The sequence below is a fragment of the Panulirus ornatus genome, chromosome 29 (assembly GCF_036320965.1).
Source record: "Panulirus ornatus isolate Po-2019 chromosome 29, ASM3632096v1, whole genome shotgun sequence".
Taxonomy (NCBI): Eukaryota; Metazoa; Arthropoda; class Malacostraca; order Decapoda; family Palinuridae; genus Panulirus; species Panulirus ornatus.
In genome coordinates this window covers 2169448-2193419 of record NC_092252.1, presented here as the reverse complement: position 1 = coordinate 2193419, position 23972 = coordinate 2169448, and the positions used below count along the sequence as shown (strand labels likewise).

General features: G+C 35.6%; 1 protein-coding gene across 1 annotated transcript; it reads right to left on the bottom strand.

The window, feature by feature from the left end:
- Positions 1 to 1419: 1419 nt before the first annotated feature.
- LOC139758002 (UPF0764 protein C16orf89 homolog) lies at positions 1420 to 22563 on the bottom strand. The gene is made up of 8 exons (XM_071678975.1): positions 22171 to 22563; positions 15199 to 15300; positions 13927 to 14103; positions 13490 to 13644; positions 11967 to 12138; positions 9594 to 9746; positions 7019 to 7253; positions 1420 to 4814 (listed from the first exon to the last, which is right to left on the bottom strand). Exons 1-8 carry the CDS (start codon positions 22463 to 22465, stop codon positions 4460 to 4462), a joined length of 1644 nt encoding a protein of 547 aa, XP_071535076.1. The 5' UTR covers positions 22466 to 22563; the 3' UTR covers positions 1420 to 4459.
- Positions 22564 to 23972: the final 1409 nt, after the last annotated feature.

The following is a 23972-nucleotide window of genomic DNA, read 5'->3' as shown; positions in this document are numbered from 1 at the left end:
AAGATCATTGGTCATTTGTTTCTTATGATACTTTGCTGTGCTGAGGAGGGACAAACAATTGAGCACATACAAAAATGATAATGAGAGTCTACATTAATGTTATCATCACTGCATTATGAAGGGGATCATATGATTTCATATTAAAAAATGGAGAATAACAATACATTCAATTACATATTCATAGTTCTTAATGCAAATGGCATTAACATCCAAGGATTCTAGGGTGGTATTTTCCCCAGTCTAAATTTCCTATCATTATGTGCTCCCCGCCACCACTATCTATGATTTCTAGGATGGGATTTTCAGCCAATATAAATTTCCTGCAATAATGTAACCCCTAAACCCCCCCAAAAAATGAAAATAATAATAACTTTAAACATAAAGCATGATTTTTCACTATTCTAAACTACAATGTATGTTCATCTGTATTCAATCATTAGGCAAGTACAATATTTAATTAGTATCATAACATCTAGCAGTCCTCTTGAAAGCAATTCCTTGTGACTATGGAAGAGTTGATACTTTACTTTCTGAAATAGTATCAAAGCAGGAAGTGCTTACATAGATCACCACTCCTCATGGTTGTTTGGTCATTAATGCATACATATGATAATGTACTGTAATAATATGCCACTAAGGAAGCACTTGAAGGTCTTGAAAGAGCATGCATCAGCTTCTCTATAAGTAGGCTGATAATTGCACAAAATTATGCAATAAATGTTCCATCCACCCTGCCACCTAAACTTCACCACATCATGCTACTAACACCTCCCAGCAATACCCTATCACTAATTCGTCACTTACAATAAGAAAGAAGATATTTCATAGGTTTGGAATGAAAACTAAAAACTAATGTAGAATAAGTCCTGTAACCTTATAGACAATGTATGATGTTTCTTACTGTATTCTATAAAATAGTATCTTAAGCAGGGAAAATTAATAACTAAAACTGTAGGTTCTAGAGAATGGAAAACCATTACCCTACCGAAGGCAGATCAATATGAACACAGAGAGCTCTTATTTGTATGGGCTTAGATTCAATTTACACTTTAACAAAAATATTGGGAATTCATGAGGATTTCACCCCTTTAACCTTTTCAGTGCACAGCTGATTTACCCTTCCTGCCCATGTGTGAAAAATGGCAAAATCATTTTCTTAATTCATAAAAGGGACAACAAAGAATGTAAAGACTATTATTTCTTTCTTATGAATTAAGATAACCATTCCTAGTTTAGGAAAATCATTATTTACCAGACTGGCTTTCAACTGAAGTCTTATTCATTCATATGATTAAGCATACAAAAACTATCAAGGATATTATCATTTCTCATGAATTAAGAGCATAGCATACCTAGTTTGAGAAAACACATTTATTATTGGAATGGTTGCAGCGTAATGGGAAACAGTGGTGTACATGCGAGTACATGGAAAAGAGATTAAAGCAAGCCTCTTAGCCTTAGTTCAAGTTATCTGTTTACCTCCTAAATATACTCCAATTTCTACCCTAAATGGATGAGGCAAAGACAGAACAGCAACAGGTGTCAGGAAAACTATGCTTTTTTGAAGTATGCTTGCATGGAATTTAGCTGGACAGAATGAAAGAGAAAATCCTACTATAAGGTCTTTCCATACTATTTCAGTCTCTGCTGAAATACAGTAATGTATATTGCATCTGAAGTGAGAAAAAGGAATTAGGAATTAACATAAAGTCTTCTTTATTCAAATATTAGATAACTGAAGCAATGAAAAATTTGCCAAACTTATTTTTTAACTTATCTACTAATAATACATATATAATTTTTGCAAAGCATTCAAAAATTTTGAAGAACTTATTCCACCGCTCAACAATTGTATCTGCAAATGTACTTTTTCCCATGTCACTATTGCATCTTTTAGTTTTAATTTTTTCATTTGTCTAAGTAAATGCATTTTTTATTTTTCAAAAAGATCTTCACAATCAACTTTATAAATTAGTTAAAAATTCTGAAAACCTGCATTAGACCACTGCAAAGTCTATCCTTCTGAAGAGAAAAGATTTAATCATTTTAGCTTCTCTTTATATGGTGGACTTCTAGTGTTTTATAGTCATTATCATAAGCTATGAAATTTAGCTTTTGGTTTCCTTTTTTACTTGCTGCTATACACCATATGGTATACTTCAGATTGTTACTGATAAGAACTCCAAGATCAATCTTTTCATTTGCTTATGATAGCAAATTTTTGAATATCTGATGCAGTTCCCAACAGAATGATACTATGACCATCCTGCACTGTAGCCTCTTGGTTTGTTAACTCTCTGGCCTGAACAAGACATCTGAAACGGGATGTTTAGCCAAGTCCAAACATAGAATATGGCTGTTGTAATATTGTCAGTGAATAACTCTAGCAAGGATAGTAAGCTCTAAATTCCTAAAACAGAATAAAGTTCTTACTAAATAAGGTACTGATTTGGCAATATGAAGAATAGGTATTCAATATGTGACCATCTATGTGGTCATATTACAGGCAAGCAGACCACCAGACTGATGCAAATTGTGCACAGGGTCTGATATTAGCTAGGTTGTGACAGGCTGACGTAAAACACTAAAAAAAAGTCACTGAACAGCTGCCAAATTGTAGCGATTTAATATCCAGCCATCTCAGCATACTTGTAGAAGGGGATTTATCAAGAATTAACCCCATTTTTGGGGGGCTGATTTGTAATCTAATCCCCTGCGAGTAACAGCTCCCTATGATGACTATAGATCTCTGTCCAAAGGGAATTCTTCCTCTATGTTATGAGAAATCTCTTCTTAACCATAGGATATTTAACCACTAGATATTTGGTAAATCCTTGCTTTTCAGTGAAGATTTTGGCTAGGACAGAAGTTCTATTCTTTACTTTCCTTTTTCCTTTTGAAAACAATCAAAAATCTAATTCAATCTTTTCTCTGTGGAACAAGAAATTACTCTGAAAATCAATCACAATAATTTTGTGGATGCAAGAAGAAAATCTCCAGTCCAAATTCTCTGGGATTGAGTAGTTTGGATTTTTTCCGATTATAGATAGCAATCTTTCTAGAGGTATTTTTAGTTCTTAAATGTTGCTGTATGTAATATATGTAAATATGCACTACAGTTTATAAATAATCTATTTGTTGTACTCACAAAATTCTTCAGTGTCTCTACATCTGACAAATGCAATGTGGGTTACAGTAGAGTTTAGTGATTATAGAGAAGATAGAGTAATTAATGGAGTGGATACTTACTGGATGTCATTATTAAGGCAAAACAAACACAAAAATCAAAGGAATTACAGAATTAACAGAGAAAAGAATGTAGTGTTACCATCTCAGAGTAAAGCTTCAGAAACTTTTGTAATATTTTGGCAAAAATCTTAAATGTATAGGCATTCAGATTATGTAAGTTTTCAAACTATGGATATTTGGAATGGAGATCTTCCACCTCATTTTCAAACTTTACACTAAAAATTTCAGCAAGGAAAGTCCCTTACTGTTTCAGTGCTATACATCTAAATAAGTTTTTCCTTGATATTTCTAGTATCTCAGAATTAGGTCAATCTGCACAAACTCTAGGTGTACCCTTTTTGAATGTCTATCACCTACACCATTTTTGTATATAGCAGCTGATGAGTGATACTGATCCTGTACAGTCCCCTTAAGCCAACACAATGCACCATATTATCTGCAAAAACTCAAAAAATCCTTTGAATGGTATGAACATTATCAGAACATATTCCAGGTTAAGAAATATAATATCAGACTGAGCAAAGGTTCAGGCACCGAGGCACATAGGAGTGGACGGTCATTTGACATTGCCCATAATAATGAAAGATTTCTTTTAAGGAAAATGTATGGAGGGTTGCCTTAAAAACAAAATAATCACAGTTAAGATTCAAATGCAAGACCAACAGTTATGGAGTCATAGGCCATTACTGTTTTTCTACTATTATGAAAATTGTCACCAAAAGCCTTTCAAAATAACTAACATACAATAAACATTAAATTTCATATATGTATAGATCTATGCAAATTCTAGTGACTCAAGAACAACATCAAAGACACTGAGCACAAGTTATCACATGGTATACTGCAAGTGTGCAAGGATGCAAACATGTTTTCATTTAGAAGAGGAACTGAAAGACCAAATAATGAATGATATATGTGATCATAAAAGATAACAAATCACTTGGTCCAAAGAGCTTTACTCTATGACCTTTATAATGGCAAGGAACCTTATTGTAAGGCTGGAAGACCTTTGAGGAATCAGGATATTGGTTACTAGCTGGTCTAGGACCAATCACTTGTGGGAGATGGTAAAAGTTGAGTTTGTTAAAGATTCACATGATCTCTTAATATTTTTTTTAGTTAATCCATAAAATCTATTAAAAGTACACGTTTGTCAAAGCATTTAAGATATATGTAACAAAATAACACTATTAAATATGAAGAAATGCATTCACAGTCTAAATCTGTTTCTGAACATGGAATGCGCTCTTCTTTTAGCATGAACGTATCTAACCATTACCAGCAGAACCATAGCTATACTGGCTATCACAAAGTAAAATGGACCTAAGGAGGTCTCAACAGTTGTTCCAGACTCTGAAGCAAACAGATGTTGAGTTAATGGAACATCCTGTTCTGGAGGAGTCAACTTATCATTATGTTCAACAACAACAACTGATCCACTGGATGACTGTGTCCTTGGTGACTGTATAACAGGTAGTTTCTTCACTGTGCTGGTCTTCATTTCTTCTAAGTGCTTTAAGACAATATCAGCCTTATCTTCAAGAGACTTGTCTTGCTCAGCAACCCTAAAAAGGTAGTATCAATTAACACCACTTAAAAACAAATAAAATAAGAATTTCTACAAACCAAAGCACACTTGAAACAATTAACAAAAATATATATAGTATTATAAATGTTTCCCTGGGGATAGGGGAGAAAGAATACTTCCCACGTATTCCCTGCGTGTCGTAGAAGGCGACTAAAGGGAAGGGAGTGGGGGGCTGGAATTCCTCCCCCTCTCGTTTTTTTTTTTTTTCCCCAAAAAGAAGTAACAGAGAAGAGGGCCAGGTGAGGATATTCCCTCAAAGGCCCAGTCCTCTGTTCTTAACGCTACCTCGCTATCAAGGGAAATGGCGAATGGTATGAAAAAAAAAAAAATAAATGAAGTGAACAAAATAGATTTAGAAAAAATATTGTGCATGTTCAATCATCTCATGTCTCAAATCCCTCTCACAAAACAGCACGGAAGACAATACTAAGCCCATACAAACCCCAGAGTGAGTCCATTTATACTGATTCTACCATCAATAAACCCCCATATCAAACAGATATTCCTAAATCCTTCCAACTTACCTTCAGCTTTCCTTTACTGATACAGTTTTCTTCCTATCTAAATAAAATTTCAGTCAATCTGTCCTACCATTCTCTATAGTTGTTCATATCACCTCAATGCTCTATCTTATATTCTACATTACCATATCTTGCAATCATCATTCCCAAATTAAACTTTCTACTAATTTATTAAAAAAATAATGCCAACTGCCTTCACTTTACTACTCTTTTATTACAAAACCATGTTTCCACAGTATACTATGATGTGGATTTTATTAATGCTTCCTAAAATACTATACATACTTGACTGTATACAATATCTTATTTCAATTTTCTCAATCCTACCTCCCCATACTCTTGTTATTCAACCTCCCAAAATTTCATTCTGATAAAGGTACTAACCATATTCTGTATCTAAACTTCTGTAAACTTTCTACCTCTCCATATCACAATCTGACCTCATTTATCTCAGTGAAGCTTCTCCTTTCATTCAAAAAATAAAAAATTCTTTTTCTCATACTTTTTTGTTGTTTCCAGAATTACTGAGACAGTACCAGCAATGGGCAACGAATGGTCTCGTCTGCCCACAACCACTTTCTAAATGTCATGTATAATGCATTGAAACCAGAGTCCACACTCCACAGCAAAGTCCCACTGACCATTCCATGGTTTCTCCTAACCATTTCATATGCCATGATTTAGCCCAATGACAGCATGTCATCCGTTGTGCATTATCATCGCTCCACTTATCTATCCCAAAGAAGCCTCTAATGTGCAGGAGGGCATTAATTCTTATTTTCTTATATACTTTTCAAACTCCCTCACAATGATCAGAAACATTTCCACTTTTTTCATCATCAACAATGCATTATCAAAATATAACATACATAACTTCAAAGTTCTTCAATAATTCAAATTCAACATCAATATACTATTTCCTAATCCTATCAATAAGACCCAGAGATTGGATGTGTGCATATGAGGCAGCTGTTTGCTTGTTCCTAATGCTTGTTTGCTACAGTGGGAAAAGCAATTAATTACATACTTCAATTCACTTTTAAATCCTCAGGCTATTTAACAAGTGGTATGATAAAGAGAACTTTTTTAACATGAAAAAAGCCAATGATTAAAATGTTTAGAGCATTTACGAGATGCAAAACAGAATAATGCTATGTTGTATGATCACCAGTTATATGAAGGAAAACAGCCAAACTAAAACTGATACTGAAACACTACATATGCAAAACTGTTGTTCTGGGGCATATGAATTATCATGGGAGGCTGAAAGAACTAAAATTCTACGGTCTAGAAAGAGAAAGACACATAATGATGCAGTATATGCATGGCAGGCATAGCAGCATATATTCTTTATGCATTCTGTCTAAAAGTATAAAGGATAACATTTTACCCATTTGGGTACGAATTACAACTAAAGTCCCAATACACAATATTTCTTCTTACCACAAAATATGATCCGAGTCCACCAAAAAAACAGTTTGCACATCCCATACATTTGCTGACTCTCCCCAACCAGAAAATGGCAATAGGGTCCCATTCGGTGCTTTCCCACCTTTGCAAGTAAGCACCAGAAAAACAACTCTATCAAGGAAGAATAAATCATCTGCGGACAAACAACAAACTTAAAAACAAATTACACTCTACAATTGTAACAACCTACCTATTCAGTCCTGAAGGAATATCTTCCCTAAAGAGGGGCTGATTGAGAGAAATCCCAGAACCAGCATAAACTGGGAAAGATCCATTTGGGGGTTGCAACATCACAGAAGGAGGAGAAACATTTACAGCAGCAGTCTTGAGTCTCACTTTCTTTTCACGCCCAGGGTTTAACAAATAATGAAGATGAACAGCTAATGCTGATGCTGCAACTGTTGTCAGATGTGACAGACATCCATCTGCGAAAGAAAACATAGCATTAACTGAATGGATAATCATTCAATTCAACTGTATTAGTTCTCTATTCCCATTTTATTTACTTCATCAGCTGCATTCTTTTATCTTCTTTGAATGTCCATCAATGAGTATCAAGTTTCATTATCCCTCCAATACTCCTTAAATAACATCTCCATTGCTTGCACTCTATAATCTTTTTCTACTATCAAGCAAACAAACATTGCTTCTATTCTCATATTCAGACTTACAATGGACAGACTAATCTAAAATGCACAAAATAATAGTCTACATTATTCCCATCTAAGGATTTTCTCAGGACAACCATCACTGCCTATCATTACTTCAAATACTTCACAATTAAGTACAATGAAGTATAAGTTCACAGGTCTTCATTCTTTAATTGTTGTACAGTTAAGCCAATTTCATGTGATCTTTGTAAACAGATTCACCACTTTAATTTGCAATCACATTCACTTTCCCTTAGCACACCTTACTAAACCCTCCAACATGTACTTACAATACTTGTGTCCATTCATTAATTAAAGCTGCATTGTATCACCTTTTGAAAAATGAAAACCCTCTTCTCTCTGAGATAGTGCTCCATGAGGATGCATCCTTGATGTATTCCCTGAGATTATACAAGTCAGGACTCAACCTACCCTTCATATTTCAGGGAGAAGGCAACAGCCTTCGCTCATCCTTGTGAATGACCTAAAGTTATCCACAGCCAATGCATGTTCAATGGGTCCAATAGGTTCATTAGGATGTAGGCAAGAAATACTTAAAAAGGCAGAACCTGTACATGGTATTTATGGATATGAAGAAAGTGTATAACACGGTTGATAGAGATGCTCTGGGGAAGATTTTGAGGTTATATAGCGTGGGCAGAAAGCTACTAGTAGTGAAGGGCTTTTATCAAGACAGTTAAGCATGTGTGCAAGTAGGAAGAGAGCAGGAATGAGTAGTTCCAGGTGAGGGTGGGTCTGCGATGTCACCATGGTAGGGTGAACTGTGGATTAACCATAACCCATTCCTTGCATCCATATAATATTGTTAGGACTACTATATCTTCAAACATACCCATTATTGCCCTCCCAGATAACAATCTTCTTTTCAACACATTCTTCAGTGCTCCTAGAATCTTGCCCCCTTATCCATCCTATGATTCATTGCCATTTCATGGTTCCATTTGTTGCCATGTCCACTCCAGGTATCTAAAACACCTCACTTCCTCCATTTTTCCCCCACTCAAACTCATGCCCTTACCTAACCTGTCCCTCAACCCTACTAAACCTAATAACCCTTCAATTCATATAAACTGTTAAATTCCTGCTTTCACACACAAAGCAACTTAACAGTGAAGACTGATCACAAAATACTATACATTCACATGCTAATGACTCAGCAAAACATTCCTCAACTTCTTGCAGAGCTGCTCCATTCTTTCATGCCGGACGGTTTCATCTTGTCATAACTATACCTATAAAAACTCATATATGGACGGGATTTTCCAATGATGCTAATGCAAATTTCATGCCTTTAACATTTAAAACCATCTCACTTCTCTTTCTAAAATCATTCATAACTTTCCCATGGTCTTTAATGACTATAATTCCATCACTCAATGTTTCAAGAAAACCAGTAAATAACATAATATCTACTCAGTTGTGAAAACTCTTTGTTACAAAATCTAATTTGCCTCAATGAAACCATGCTTCTGTCAAAATTTCTTTTCTCCTGAACTATGCTGATTTTATGATTTACTGATTCATCTAAATGGAGTACTGGTCACACATCTTAGAAGGTTCTAGCTATACATAACTTCTTAAGAGAATTGAGTTCAGATCAATTTGACTTATCAACTCTCTCAATCAGACCTTTAAACTCTACAATTACTGACTCTGGTTTCTTCTGCCAAGAAGTGGCTGCTCATGTAACCCCATTATTAGCTAGACCATGTAATACTCAAAATGCTGATACAACACATGATCACTGTTTGGCTATTGGCAACTCAAGTGTAGGCCATGTGATATCTGTTTCTTTTCTTACACTGGTAAGTATTGGAATTTTACTTTCTCATGTCTCTTATAGAGGCTACAACTTGCCCATGTTTCAAAAAAAGTTTTCAGCTATCTCAAAGATCTTATATTATTTAACCTGTTTTCTCCTCTCTATCTCTTCTACTCTAATATTTCACTAAAGGCCTCGTATCAAGAAGCAATTTTTTCTATGAATGGAGCTCACAACATAAAAACGGAAAGAAAAAATAATTGAAGATAAAAACAGATAGACAAATATGATGCATGATAAACACATTTACAGATACAGCATAACATAATCACCTGGAAGTTTTTCCTCTACAAGCAACTTTCGGCCAATGGTAAGCAGTGGTTTGGTAGTCGGGAAGCAACCAGATTCACTTTGCCATTCAAATATACCTCTCAGCCAATCTCGTTTCAAGAATTCAACGTAGCCCAACATGCCACAAACAAATTCTGGAAAAATCAATTGGAAATAAATAATGAATTATGCCAATACACCTTTTACTAATAGAGGAGAGGTTATGCTCTTTCTTTGGGATATTCATTCCAGCTGACTTCCTACTACTAACTGCCTACGCAAGGCTGTCCTGAGAATGTATGGATCATTCTCCCATGGCATGATCCTACGGAAACTGTTCTAGCCAGCCAGAAACTATAAAGACTTCGATAAACTTCTATGGTACGTAGTAGGTTGCAAAGACCAACTGTATTAAGAAGTATATACTACCATCCAGATATAAGGGTGGTGAAGTGATGCCACGAGTCATCATATGCCTTCTATGTCAGGAATGTAAGTGTTATCATGTCTCATTAAGACTTAGATAATGGGCTAGAGTTACTATCTTTTAATGACATACGCCATGCATCTATCCTGCCTTTGTACCTACTTGTTTTTATAAACTTTTTCCCTCACATACTTTTTCATTACAAATTATTTTTTCTTTCATTTTTCTCTCTATATTTCAGTCTAACTTTCAATTTCTATTTGTGGCTAAAGCCTTGTTATAAAACAAAAATGTGCATGTGTCTCTAATCCCCTTGGAGGCCAGCTCAAAGGCCACCACAACTCATGCTGGTCCATGCCACTATGAGAAACTAGTTGCATCATGTTCAAGCTGCAAAACAAAAGAAAAACTCCTCAACATAAGAAGATTTCTTTCGAAGTAAGGCTGGAGAAAGTGAGGAATATGATATGCCATGATTAAAAGTAGTAAAGGCTACATCATACGCGTCACAAGGACCTAGCTAGAGTCATCAGCGTATTCTGAATCACTCATTACAAAAAGAAAATAAATTCTACACTTCAAAAATACATTTTTAATGTTATATCTAACCTGTTTTCATTATTGCAGGGTGGATCTTTAGAGAGAAATTTGCTACAATCAAAAGCTGAAAATACAGATATCAAAAAACTTACAGCACATACCTAAAACCTTTAATGTATTCTGAAAAATTTCACATGCAAGAATGAAAAGTAAATTAAAAACTGAAAATATATATTTCATTATTCTTAACAATGGACATATGGATGATGAAACAGAAAACAAAGAGAGAATGTATCCTTAAAGTATGAACAGAAAAACAAGCTACCCATGAAGCTGTGTATAAGTTATGTTACTGCATGCGGAGGTAATGCCAGACTGCCTGCTAGTGATTACATCATATGTGAAAAGTCATGATTAGTGAAGCTGTATCATCACAAGACAAAAAGGAGAAAGTCTCACTGAGGAACTTTTCGCTCTGAAGTAGTTCATCATCTCCCTGCTTCTGACTGGAGCACAACCGCAAAGATGCAGTAGCCCCATAAAAACGTTGTTTAATGAAATTACTTCAGACTGTCAGACAAAAATTGAAATGAATAGGTTTCCTTTTAGTCTTAAAGGCCTGCCACTACTGAAGTCCGCAAAAGCTAAGCAGTGCAAATGTCATGTAATCAATCAGAGATTAGCCTGTCACTGAATGGGTAGATAAACAGCTATCCAAATCCAAAAACTGAGAGCTTTATTTATGATCTCAGAAGGAAGCCATTTTTTAGATATGAAGGTTCACAGTGTCTAAATCACATTTTTATTATACAGAAACTACTTGTCTGTCTCTCTATCTATCTATTATCCATAACCCTGTTCCTATTTACATGGGGTGCATCAAGTGTGTAAATGGCATCAAGTGTGTAAATGCATTTTCTATGAAATCTAATTTTGCAGAATCTCTCTCATACCCCTCAGGTGGCAAAAAAGTGCAGGGAAGGCCAGTTCTCTTGGTAGACTTGTTAATGCAAGTGGACAGAAACAGGTGTTAATGGATGTACAGTGGGATGGAGAGATGAAAAGAATTTCAAAGCTTCATGAGTAAACAACCCATAAAGTTTGAAAATAAGGTGTGGAGGTTGTTACTTTATGTTAACAGGTATAGAGATAAATGAAAATACAGATAAACAGACACATCCATAACATCATCAGCTGTGCTATGTGGTTGGGACACATATTGCTCTTTTACTTACATACACATTTAATCTTTTTCCACTACTGTACAAGTACATTTTACCAACATAACCTGCACTTATTTCCATAAATTGTTTCTTCTTACCTTACACCTTTTATTCACCCAATATTTACATACTGATGGAACACTTAACAAAACTTAACAAAAATCACTTTAAAAAATAACACTCACCCATTTCCAGCAAAAGATCCCTGAAAGTCAGAATGTTCTCAGTGAATAATGCAGAAGCTAATGAAAGAGCTTCTGAGTACAGGTTGGAGCACATCTCCCCTTGCAGCTGTTCCACACTTCCACTACGTTTGTGTTTGACCAACCAGTGCTCTAAACGACTTCCACATCCACTCTAAAAAAGTCAATTGATTTTCCACTTAGTTGCAATAAATACAATTGAAGAAGAAAAAGTTCAATGATAAATGTTTATACTATTCATCCAGAGTGTAGATCTAATGCACATTTCTTCAGGTGAATAATTACCAAGTGCAGAGTGTAGATCTAATGCACATTTCTTCAGGTGAATAATTACCAAGTGACCTTCAAAAACTCAAAATATTTCATCTTACTGTGTTCCAATCAAACGTGAGATAAACTATCACAAAATAACCAGCTGTGTACATACTTGACAAATGGATGAACTACTGCAAGCACCTGTTTACCAGTATTTCTATTTCCCATAATGAATCTTCTTCAGTTTGGGCTTGCCATGAGCTATGTAAACAACCACTGTCATTTTCCTCTGTACAGATTGGACACTGAGTCTTCTTATAACAGCATAATCAAAACGAACTCTTCATAATCTACTTATATATCTAAATATACTAGTTGACTATCAACATCTGAATCCCATAAGATCTCATCTACTTAAACTGGGTAGCAGCAGAATGGAGTTCACAAAGTAATAGGCAACATCCTACCACGGTTTTCTCTGGGAAACTGACCCTTGTAGATATCTGTGCAAGCTAGCTGAGACTTCTGGATGACAGATGGCATATATAAACATACCTAGAGGGAAGTAAATCAACGACGGGTTCCTTCAAATGAGGGCAGAAAATTTCCAAAAGTTCTGTATAAGTTGTTCAGCTGAAGTGATCATTCACACACCATACATTGCTAGGACTTAAAGGGTTAACAAACATGCTTTTCCAAACAAAACTAACTACACTATCACATAATTTTGCACACTTTTTATTCCTTAATTCATTCACAGAGTGTTGCAAACTGGTCCGCTATCTCAAACAAACTCCAAACAGCTTTCCCATTTCTTTTACTTTTTGTTTTCTTTGCCACACAACAGCCCTACCTTTTATTATTGTACTGACACTCAAATATTACCTTATCAAACACCACAACTTTCATTCCAAGAAAAAGCTACATTATTGTAAATATCTACAATGCTCTTGATCCCTTTGCCAAACTATATATTCTGGTGAAAGCATTTGTAACAGTAGAGATGGGTTAATAAAAAGTCTCTTAAGCTGACTGCCATTTTAAGCATCATATTTTCAACTATATAATGATGATACTGATATGGATTGTATGCAAATTTAAGGTGTAAAGCTCTCTGGGAAGAATCTAAATCATACAATTCAACTGCCTTTACTGAACTTCTAATGATAACAGTATACATTATCAGTGATTACATATGTTTAGTGAGGAATCCTAAATATTGTTCAAATGCAAATATCACATATATTTACCATTTCTGCAACCACTGTGTAAAGTATCTGATGGGTTAACACAAATTTTTCCTTTCCAGGCTTAGTCATCATCTGCTGGCAACCTTCTGTCATCCTGCACATCATACCATTTACTGGTTCTAACAGTTCAGCCATGCAATGATCACTCTCCAGTTCTGTGAATTTAGAATATATTACTTTATATGACTGCTGCTGGAACTAAATCACATTTCAACTTAGTCTTAATATACTTACTACCTTTCTACATTCAAACAAAATTAGTTTGTTTTCTTAAATAATTAATCTCTGACTGCACAGCATATGGTACTGCAACAAAAGGATCATTTTAGTTTTTTATGTTACTTCTAGGACTATGTTATCTGTACATATACATCTAACCAAATATACAAATGTAAGATCCTTGTTACCTCATTCAACATTCCAGTATCATAACTTACCATTGAAAGGTTCGTGCTGAGCAAGAAGACGCACATGTTTGGACCAGAGTAAGACTGAATCAACAGTACGATGAGAATGCCCAATATCCCATGATAACTGGAACAAACGTCTCAGTCGTTTCATGTACTCTGGATCCTTTTCTTGTAGGTATGGAACTGCCAGTTTCACTACACGTCCTGTAATTCAACAGTATCTATGGATCTACAAGAGAGAAGCAGTATTCTGCATGTCCTTGTCAAATACAGGTAAAGTGCAACAGAAGTCAAAAACAGTATTTTGGTTATACAACTAATGTTTTCACCTCGCTACTGAATACTCAGGCTTAGCTGCTTCTGTGACCTTTGAGTATTTACATAACTGAGCAGTGGATTAACTGTGGGCAGCATACACAAATGTTCTAGTTCAGTTCATAAACAAATTATTTTCCTATATTACCAAATGAAAAGTCAGCATAGCCTTACAAAGTTTCCACACAAGCAAGGCAGAGGTAACTAGCATAATGGGCTCTAATTATGCTATCAAGAATATAAGCAATTCTGCAAAAGGTAAGATTAGGAAGGAAGGAGGGACTTGGATATCAATATCATCCACTTTGTTCAACCATAGTCCAACTGTTCTCAATAACCACCTCATCTCACTCATTTCCTGTTCTGCCCTATTCACAAAAACACTGAGCAAGTCTGACAGTAACACATAATCGCAAAGTATTCATACGTCTTTTCGCACTCCTATATCTATTTCACACATTTCACTCTTTTCCCCATTTACTATTAAGATAGTACCATTTTCATTATAAAAACTGATCACATCATTCAACACACCCCATTATCTAAATGCCACAAGTACTTTTTCACTCATTTTATATGAGCCCATAACTGCCCCATACATTTCTTTTTCTACTTTTCTCTACAATCTTGCCTAAGTTTAAAATCTTGATCTATAATTCCCTTTCTCTCTCTGAATCCTCTTTGTTTCCTATCTATGAAGGCAACAACTCCCTTACATGGCCCACCACAAAGTCAACCCAAAAATCTTTAACATTTCTTACTTACCTTTTGTGACTGACACGGCATGGGCAAAACATGACCCAATCAGAGGCCATCTTGGGTCAAAGAAAAGAGTAATAGAAAAACAATTCAGAAATGAATCAGGGCTCTGCAGGTATTTGTAGACCTGAATCTTACAAGAAGGAGGTTATATAAAGAGAACAGAATGAAGGAAGAACAGAATTCCACAGCTTAGCAGTTTGAAGGAAGATGGAGGTATCATACCTGCTCGGGCAGCCAATCTTGCTACATCATTCTTCATGATGTTGTCCATAGTGTCACTGAGGAAGCCTCTATTATACTCAGCAACCACCAGATTCAACTGTCCTGTTAAGAAAATTCAGTATATAGTATTATATATACACCACAGGACAGACTTGAACCTGGACAGGATACTTGGCTGTCTTAGCCACATGGAGGTTAAAAGAAACATACACTAGGATTTTAGTATTTAAACATGTGCCCCAACCTAATAGTGGAGGGAGTAATGTGGACTTTAATCTCACAGCTCTGATGGTATGACAAATATGTCAATGGACAAACAAATGTATATACACCACAGGTCAGACTTGAACCCTGGACAGGGCACCTGGCTGCTGCCTTGGCCACACCAAAGTCCTTGTTTGCGTGTCTTTTAACCTGTGTGTGGACAAGGCAGCCAGAGGCCCTGTCTAAGGTTTGAGTCCAACCGTGGTGTACATACATTTGTCTGTCCATCGATATATTGTATTATGTATCTAAAAGATTTTCAACTAACTCTGTAAAAGTACTGGATTACTTACTGTATATCTATCAAGCTATAATATCCTTGAAAGAGTCTCTGACTGTAAGCAATAAACAGCCCAATAAACCATATTCTGATAATCAAAACAGGTTAAACTTTAACTAATATCCACACTAAATTCCATAACATTTCACATGAAACTTTCATAAATATGCCAGAAATGATGCTACAATCCTTAGGATGCATAAAGATAAAAAAAATGTGAATAATATTTTCTTATAATACAGTCAGTCCCTTCTATATGCTAAGAAAGCATTCCCATAAAATGCAACACTAAGTGACTCATAGTTGAGCAAAACTTATTTTACTGCAGAAACTAATGGGAAAAAAGGGGTTACAGTCTTCAGGGACATATCAAATTATATTTTTCTCACAAAATAATTATGATTAAGTTTCAAGAGACATAAAGTATAGTATCATTATAAGTATCCACACAAAAAATGCAAAGAAAACATACTGTAGAAAAGATATAAGATGACATTTGCCTAAGACTGCTGACAGGATTATGTGATGAGGCTGGTAAGGAGAGGTGGACATATGCAGACTGAAGGGACAGGATTGCCTGACTCTTCTTTTAAGGATGGAAATCAGAAGAATTTATCCAAGACATCTGAACACCTTTCTTTTTTTCTTTTTTTGTTGGTATAACTCCCTATAACAAATTATGACATTTATCATCCACCTGTTAACTGACAGCTGTGTACTCTGGATCACCTGCTGCTTGTCATTCAGTCTGTTTCAAATATTCATTTGATAAGTCCTCTTCATGAGACTCAAGCAACTCCACCATATTTCTCATCTTCAATTCAACTTGTTTGGCCAATATCATATCACACTGAATTTCTGGAAACAATTCTTCAAATCCTTAGAATTTGCTGAAACAGCCAAAACAGATCTTTTAGTACATTTCGTTCATATTCACTGATATAATTTTCTGCCACATATTGCCAGTGTTGTTGATGGTTTCCATAATGTTATAACCACTAAAACACTCATATTATAGGCTTATTGTTACCCTCAATTTCACTGATGACCTAGATGTGACTTAAATAATATGCCTTAAACATGGTTATTGCACCTTGATACCTTGGTCCATATATTGCAGCAGTGAAGACATATCTCACAACAGATAAATATCCAACGAGTGTTTAGATAAGTCATCCAGGATGATCTGGGACAATGTCAAGGATTAGTTCTGCCCTTTGTTGCAAGGTGCTCTTGGCACAATAAATCCTTCTCAGAAGGGCAAAACAGGAATCAAACATTTCCTTAGAAATTCCTGGCATTCTTGAGGCCTTTTTGTATGAACATCAAACAACAGGGAGATATTGTTTTGAACAGACCTCCATAACCTAAGTGTCTTTTGCCATGTTCCCACCAAGTAGGAGTCTTTTGGCTATTTTGAAACCAAGAGCAGTCCTCTCTGCCTTGCAAATAAAAGTTCTTGCTGGCATCCAATTAAAGTACAGTTCTGTCCCATCTATACCACGTTAGCAACCTTCTTCTTCAATGATGGTCTTTAATGTGGTTACACACAAATTAACTGCTGCTGTATCTACACCAATCCCTTTAACATTATGCTATCTACTATGTTTTTTAAACTGTCCAATCTATCCATGACTAACCACAAAAGTTACAGCTTCTGAACTTTTATCCTGTTCCTTCTATGGACCTTTAAACAGACTTCTAGTTTTCTCCTGAAATACCATCACGCTCATCAGAACATTACACTGATTTTAATCTTCAATAAAGACTCTTAGCAGTCTTTCAATATTCTCCATAACTTCACCTCTACTGCAGGTGATTTTCAGTGCAACTAAGGGTGTCACACTCTATGGCTACTGTCTGATTTTCTCTGCATTCTCGCAAATCATTCTAACTGATGCAATGGGCAAACAAAGCACTCTGGTGATATCCATAGTTTGCTTGCCAGCATCAAAGCACCTTAAGACATCTAATTTCCAAACTAATACTTTTCTCTCTTTCTTCTTGACAGAAGCAGAGTTATGACTTAATGGGTGCTTTCCACTCATAGATATACGAGTTTGATGAGGTTTCGAACATAAAATAACATTACTGTAACAAAAAGCAAATCAGCTGTATAAAGAATGGAAATGTGCATTGGATTGGTTAGATGGGGGGGGGGGGGGATGTTATGATGTTACCTGTCAATTGTGAATGATTGCCTTCCAAAGTGACTGCCTGCTGTTGCATTCAAGCTTTTTTTTTTTTTTTTTTCTCATAAAACCCAACTAAACTTTCTGACACTATTATACTTCATTTCTGCTTCTACAATACCTCATTTATTTCATCATGGACTTTGCAACATATCTGCAAAACAGCATATAACAGGGCAACATACAGTGGGGACTAGGTGTACATACATTCCTGCAGAGATACTGTGCTAGGAGAGAAAGAGTAAATAATGGCACAGGGTGAAAGTGTATGAAACATGAGGCATGAAGAGGAGTACAAAGTATGTAGGGAAGCAGTGTCATAATGTGCAAGTGAAGTGCAAGGCATGCAGAAGGTGGGATGTGAATGTATGAGGAAGGCAAATCCCTAATAACACAAGAGGGAGGATGGCATCTATAGGAAAATACTACAAGTGACTGGGAGGAGTACACAGAAAAGGTTTAGAGGAAGTCAAGTCAAAGTTAGAAAAGCTGAAAAAGGATACAAGAAAGATGGTCAAAGTATTGATGAACTTCAGAGACAAGAAAACGTTTTGGAGAGTAAAAACTGCCCAAATGAGGGTAATTCTCAGAAGTGATATGAAAGTAACAACAGATAAAAAGGTGGAAAGAGGATTTGGTTAACACAGTAAAGAACCGCTGAAAATGATGGATGATAAGGAACTGGATGTGGTGAGTTTGGGATGAAGTGAGATGTGGAGTGAGAGTCACAGCAAACCATACAGTGAACAGAAGAGGGGGTAGTGAAAGCCATACACAAGACAAAATGTGATAAAGTGTCAGGAGCAATTGCAGTTCAGTTTCTCAAGAAAGAAGGTGGCAGTATTGTTACTGGTTAGTCAGCTAATTAGGATATGTATTAGTCTGTTGAGTATACCTGGTAAGGTGTATGGGAGAGTAGTGACTCAGATGGTCTTGAGCAGCTAATCAAAAAGGTTTCAGGAGAGGATAACGGTATGTGGATGTAATTCGGTTTAAAGAATGCAAGTGAGAGACACTGAGATAGAGAGTGACTAGCATGTGGCATTTATGGATCTTGAGAAAGTGGATGATAGTGTTGAGTATAGGTGTTACTAATGTATGTATAAGGTAAGTGGAGAATTATCAAATGCAGTAAAGAGTTCTTTCTGTGAGAGTAGGGCATGTGTTTAAGTGGAAGGGAGGAGAGTGAGTGATACCTTGTGAAGGTGGGTCTCAGTAATAGATGTCTGATGTCACCATGGCTGTTTAATCTGTATATGAACAGGGAGGTGGAGGCTGGTTCTGCAGTATACTGATAATGGAGGGACATGGGATAAAGGAGTTGTTGTTTGCATGTGACACAGCTCTGGTTACAGACTAAAAAGTAACAAGTAACTCCAAGAGCTACTGATAGACTGGGAGAGTGTAAATGAAAAAAGATCAAAATTCATGTATTGGGTAATGAAGCATAGCAGGTGAATGGAATAGGACAGTTTTAGTGTTAGTTCAAATGGGAAGGACCTGTAGAATATGGAGTGCTTCAGGTACTGAAGGTGGACATACCAGTGAATGAAACCACAGGGGGTGAAGCAAGTCGCATGGTAGAAGGGGTTAAGGTTCTCAGCACACAGAATGTGTGTGTGTCTGTAAGGTCACAAGGAAGGATATGTATAAAATTAAAGTAGTACTGACAGAGATTCATGGATGTGAATCTTGGATCGTAAATGCAAAGAAAAGGAATATGGTGAAAATGAAATGCCTAATGTTTATATGAGGCATGAGATGGGTTGTCTATGTGACAAATGATACTCTTAAAGAAGTGTGGCTGAGCAAGTCAATCAATACATGATGAAAAGATTCAAGTATGTGTTAAAGATGAGTGAAGAGAAGCTGACAGTTGAAAGCACTGGAAGACAGGGAAAGTGGAAATTAAGATGGAGTACTGTAGCAAAAGAGGTTTTAGAGTAATCAAGGCCTGAAAATTCAGGAGGGGAGAGGCATGCTCTTGACTGAAAGAAATGGCATAAGTGGAAAGATGTGCTGTTCATGGACTAAACATAAGCATATGAAGAAAACTTAATCACTGAGTAATTTGTGGGGCTTGGCTGTGGATAGTAAACCCTGGATTTAGTATATTGTACATGACAGCTAGAGACAGGATGTGTGCAAGTGAGGCTGTTGCTTGTTTGTTCCTAACACTACCTCATTAAGGCAGAAAAGGCAGTTAGATACAAAATGAAATATATACATTATCAAAATACCTCATTCCTCTTGGTAAACAAATGGCACCATACTGCATGTGTCTGAAAGAACAATATGCCATTGGCATTAGTTAAGTACGATAAAGTTAGAGTAAAACTGAGGGAAACCTGTAGTCTTAGTATTTCTCAATATTTTCAGACTAAAGCTGGCCAATGGATGTACTTTTTGCAGATGAATCTGGTGAGTAAAATGTGGTTCAATATACAGGAAAGCCTTTTCTAAATTCACAAAACCTAACATAACCCTTAAGCACTCCATCTAACTAAACATGATGTAAAAAAATCTGCACATCGCTATTATGGGCATCAATGCAGATATATGTTCCATTTGTTTCTGTGCTTGTTGAAAATGAAGGAAAACATAAAAAAGTATTTACTGTTGTCATTAAATCAAAGAACACTGTAATCAATGACAATTGATACATGATCTATTATAAAGCAAAATTTATTTCAAAGTATCAAAAACACTATTTGTGATGAGTGTAGTAGACTCTTTGTGAGTTGTGAGTTGCAGTAAGGGAAGGGAATAAAGTGATGTAAACTAATGTGGTCTTCTTAGAAAAGAGTAAAATTATGAAATGCTGAAAATTAATGATATACATAAAGAACTGAAAAACCCTTGAAATTGCATTACTTTGTTTTTAAGTTAAAGGAAAATATTCAGTAATAACAAAGGCAGATTACATCTGAATCCTTAGAAATATGTGCTTTACCATAACTTACAAAGTAAAATGATAAAACCTTTCACTTTTTGCCATGACATTCAAACTCCTGTATGGGTGTCAAGAACTGGAGAAATGTGAAAGGTTCAGTAACAGCATGTCAAATGGCAATCACTAAAATTTCTTAATAGAGTAAAATGCATTTATTGTTTGTCTTAAATCCATATTCCCACTTACATGGGTTGATCAAGTGAATGAAGGCAATTCAGAAACAAAGTAAAAAACATTCTTTCAAAGATTTAGCTAAAGCGAATTCAGTTTACTAATTGGGGTAGGTTATCTCAGGACTGTAAATATTTGGGTGAAAGGGATGCCCATGTGCACAAATGTATATGGATATAGTATAGGTGTCTTTAACAACAAAAAAGATCACCGATGGTGAAGCAAAATTTTACTAATTATAACAAAGCCATTTCTAGGCTTTTCTCAATAATGAAAAATTATTCTTGAAGCAACACAAAACCTGATAATTACCCACTCTAGTAACTTGAGAAGTCTGTTTGCCAATCATAATGCTTGCTAAAGGGAAACACCTCAGTCACTTATGGAAGTGGAAGAGGAGCAAAGCAGTGGACTCATAATAATTGACAGAAATTATTCTGATACAGGAAAAGTGAGTATTAGTTTATACTCAGAAATAGTAAATAAATGACAGCAAGTTGGGCTATGAAGAACAGGGTAAATCTAGCTAATAAAAGCAAATGTAGGTAAATATTTGTATTCACCTTGTGTCATCATCAAAGTTTATCTTACTTTTCTGTGTCATATCATTAATACTGTATATTACCTAGGATTCTAAGGATATAACCAAATGACCAAAAAACAAACAAACAATATATATTGGCTGGCTGGTGGAACCACCCCCAAGCCTCTCAACCAGGATTAACCCCATACACTCCTTAACACATCACAACTTTAACATATTTCTATAACAAATTGCAGCAGCTTGGGAAGGCTGGGTGAGGTTTTCATAGGTTCACTTTATTTCTGAATCACCTACTTTTACGATGACTAACACCAAGTTTCCCTTATCTTTGTACCTCCCTATCATCATTAGTTTCTATCATTGAACTAAATAGATGTAGCAGGTATTTTGTTAACATCCTGGCACCAATGGGTTGGCAAATCCAGCTCCCCTGGTCACGTTTTTGTATACACCATATCATTTCTGTGGAAATAAATGAAGTTCTACTGTTCCTGAAAATGCGTCATTAAACATTAATAAATACCGTAAATTCCCTAAATATTACGTACTTAATAATACTCAAACTCACCTTCGACCACCTTGGCACCAAATATACCATCAAAACTTAAGATAGCGTAGTTCTTCTCATAGTAATCTATAGTTTTGTCCAGGGCTGCTAACACCTTGGTAACCAGCTGAGGGTCCGAGTTCTTATGTTGGGCATCTTCACCTTCAACATTTCGTCTTTGAATAGAAAATATGTGTTCATTAAAACTTCCCTGAGACTTTTGACTTATATGTCCACCAATAACACTCGTCTGACTCCACTCTGATAATATAACCATGTTTATCGCTGCTTGAATAACAAAACTATACTGCCCCATGTTCAAAATATAGGCTATAACAGGAACACATTCTCAAGGTAATGTAGAGTCAGCAAGGGTCTGGCTCCCACTGTTGTTTACGTCTCGTATTTTGACTTTCTAAATCTCGTTTTCCACAATTGCTCTGCGCACGTTTTCCTTTAGGATATTCACATTTGTTCACCATCTCGATTCAAAATTGTGTATTTCTGCACATGATTTACTGTCTGGACATTTCCATCCAAAGTATTGCTTATTAAAGGAAATTTTGAATTTAGGGATGGACAAAATACGCCTCTTTTTATCAGTTTTGCAGAGTGGATGAAATTACTATTTGTTTTGCTTGACCCCTAATGTACAGATGGTCTGTATCTCTCAACATCAAGCTGAATATTTAAGAAGTAAATGCTTCCGCTAATTACAAAGACAATATCTATGCCATTAAACATAAACAGGCTTTCAAAACTTGCCATAGACAATTTTTCACCGATAAGGATAAATGTCCCAAATTTTAAGCACTACAGTCTTCAACGCAAAAAATGCCATTTAAACTCAATAAAATAGGTGTAAAAAAATTCTAGAATTACATAAAGAGAGAGGAAGTGGTAGAAAACGTCCTGAGAGATCTATCCCAAATGTAAGGTTTGCGTGAAAAATGGCAAGGGGATTCATCTGTAGCCTCAGGCTATCATTGTAGTTCAGCTTTCTTAATTCAGGTAGAGAGCCATCTTGGTTGCTTTTAACTGGATCCTCTCAAGCAGATGTTTGTGCTTGAGGTACGAATGTATTCCATATATATATATATATATATATATATATATATATATATATATTCACACAGTCTGCCTTATATATATATATATATATATATATATATATATATATATATATATATATATATATATATATGTATATATATATATATATATATATATATATATATATATATATATATATATATATATATATATATATATATATTATCCTGGGGATAGGGGAGAAAGAATACTTCCCACGTATTCCTTGCGTGTCGTAGAAGGCGACTAAAAGGGAAGGGAGCAGGGGGGCTGGAAATCCTCCCCTTTCATTTTTTTTTAATTTTCCAAAAGAAGGAACAGAGAAGGGGCCACGTGAGGATATTCTCTCAAAGGCCCAGTCCTCTGTTCTTAACGCTACCTCGCTAATGCGGGAAATGGCGAATAGTATAAAAGAAAGAAAAAAGATATATATATATATATATATATATATATATATATATATATATATATATATATATATATATATATATATATATATATGATTCATGTGAGAAACTGCAGAAGCTGGTGACTGAGTTTGGTAAAGTGTGTGGAAGAAGAAAGTTAAGAGTAAATGTGAATAAGAGCAAGGTTATTAGGTACAGTAGGGTTGAGGGTCAAGTCAATTGGGAGGTGAGTTTGAATGGAGAAAAACTGGAGGAAGTGAAGTGTTTTAGATATCTGGGAGTGGATCTGGCAGCGGATGGAACCATGGAAGCGGAAGTGGATCA

Coding starts and splice junctions, on each gene's coding strand:
- LOC139758002 (XM_071678975.1), bottom strand. CDS start 22,465: ATGGGGCAGTATAGTTTTGTTATTCAAGCAGCGATAAACATGGTTATA. Junction 14,104..15,198: donor AAGATTGGCTGCCCGAGCAG/GTATGATACCTC, acceptor GTTGAATTACAG/GACGTGTAGTGAAACTGGCA. Junction 12,139..13,489: donor ACACAGTGGTTGCAGAAATG/GTAAATATATGT, acceptor TGACTTTTTTAG/AGTGGATGTGGAAGTCGTTT.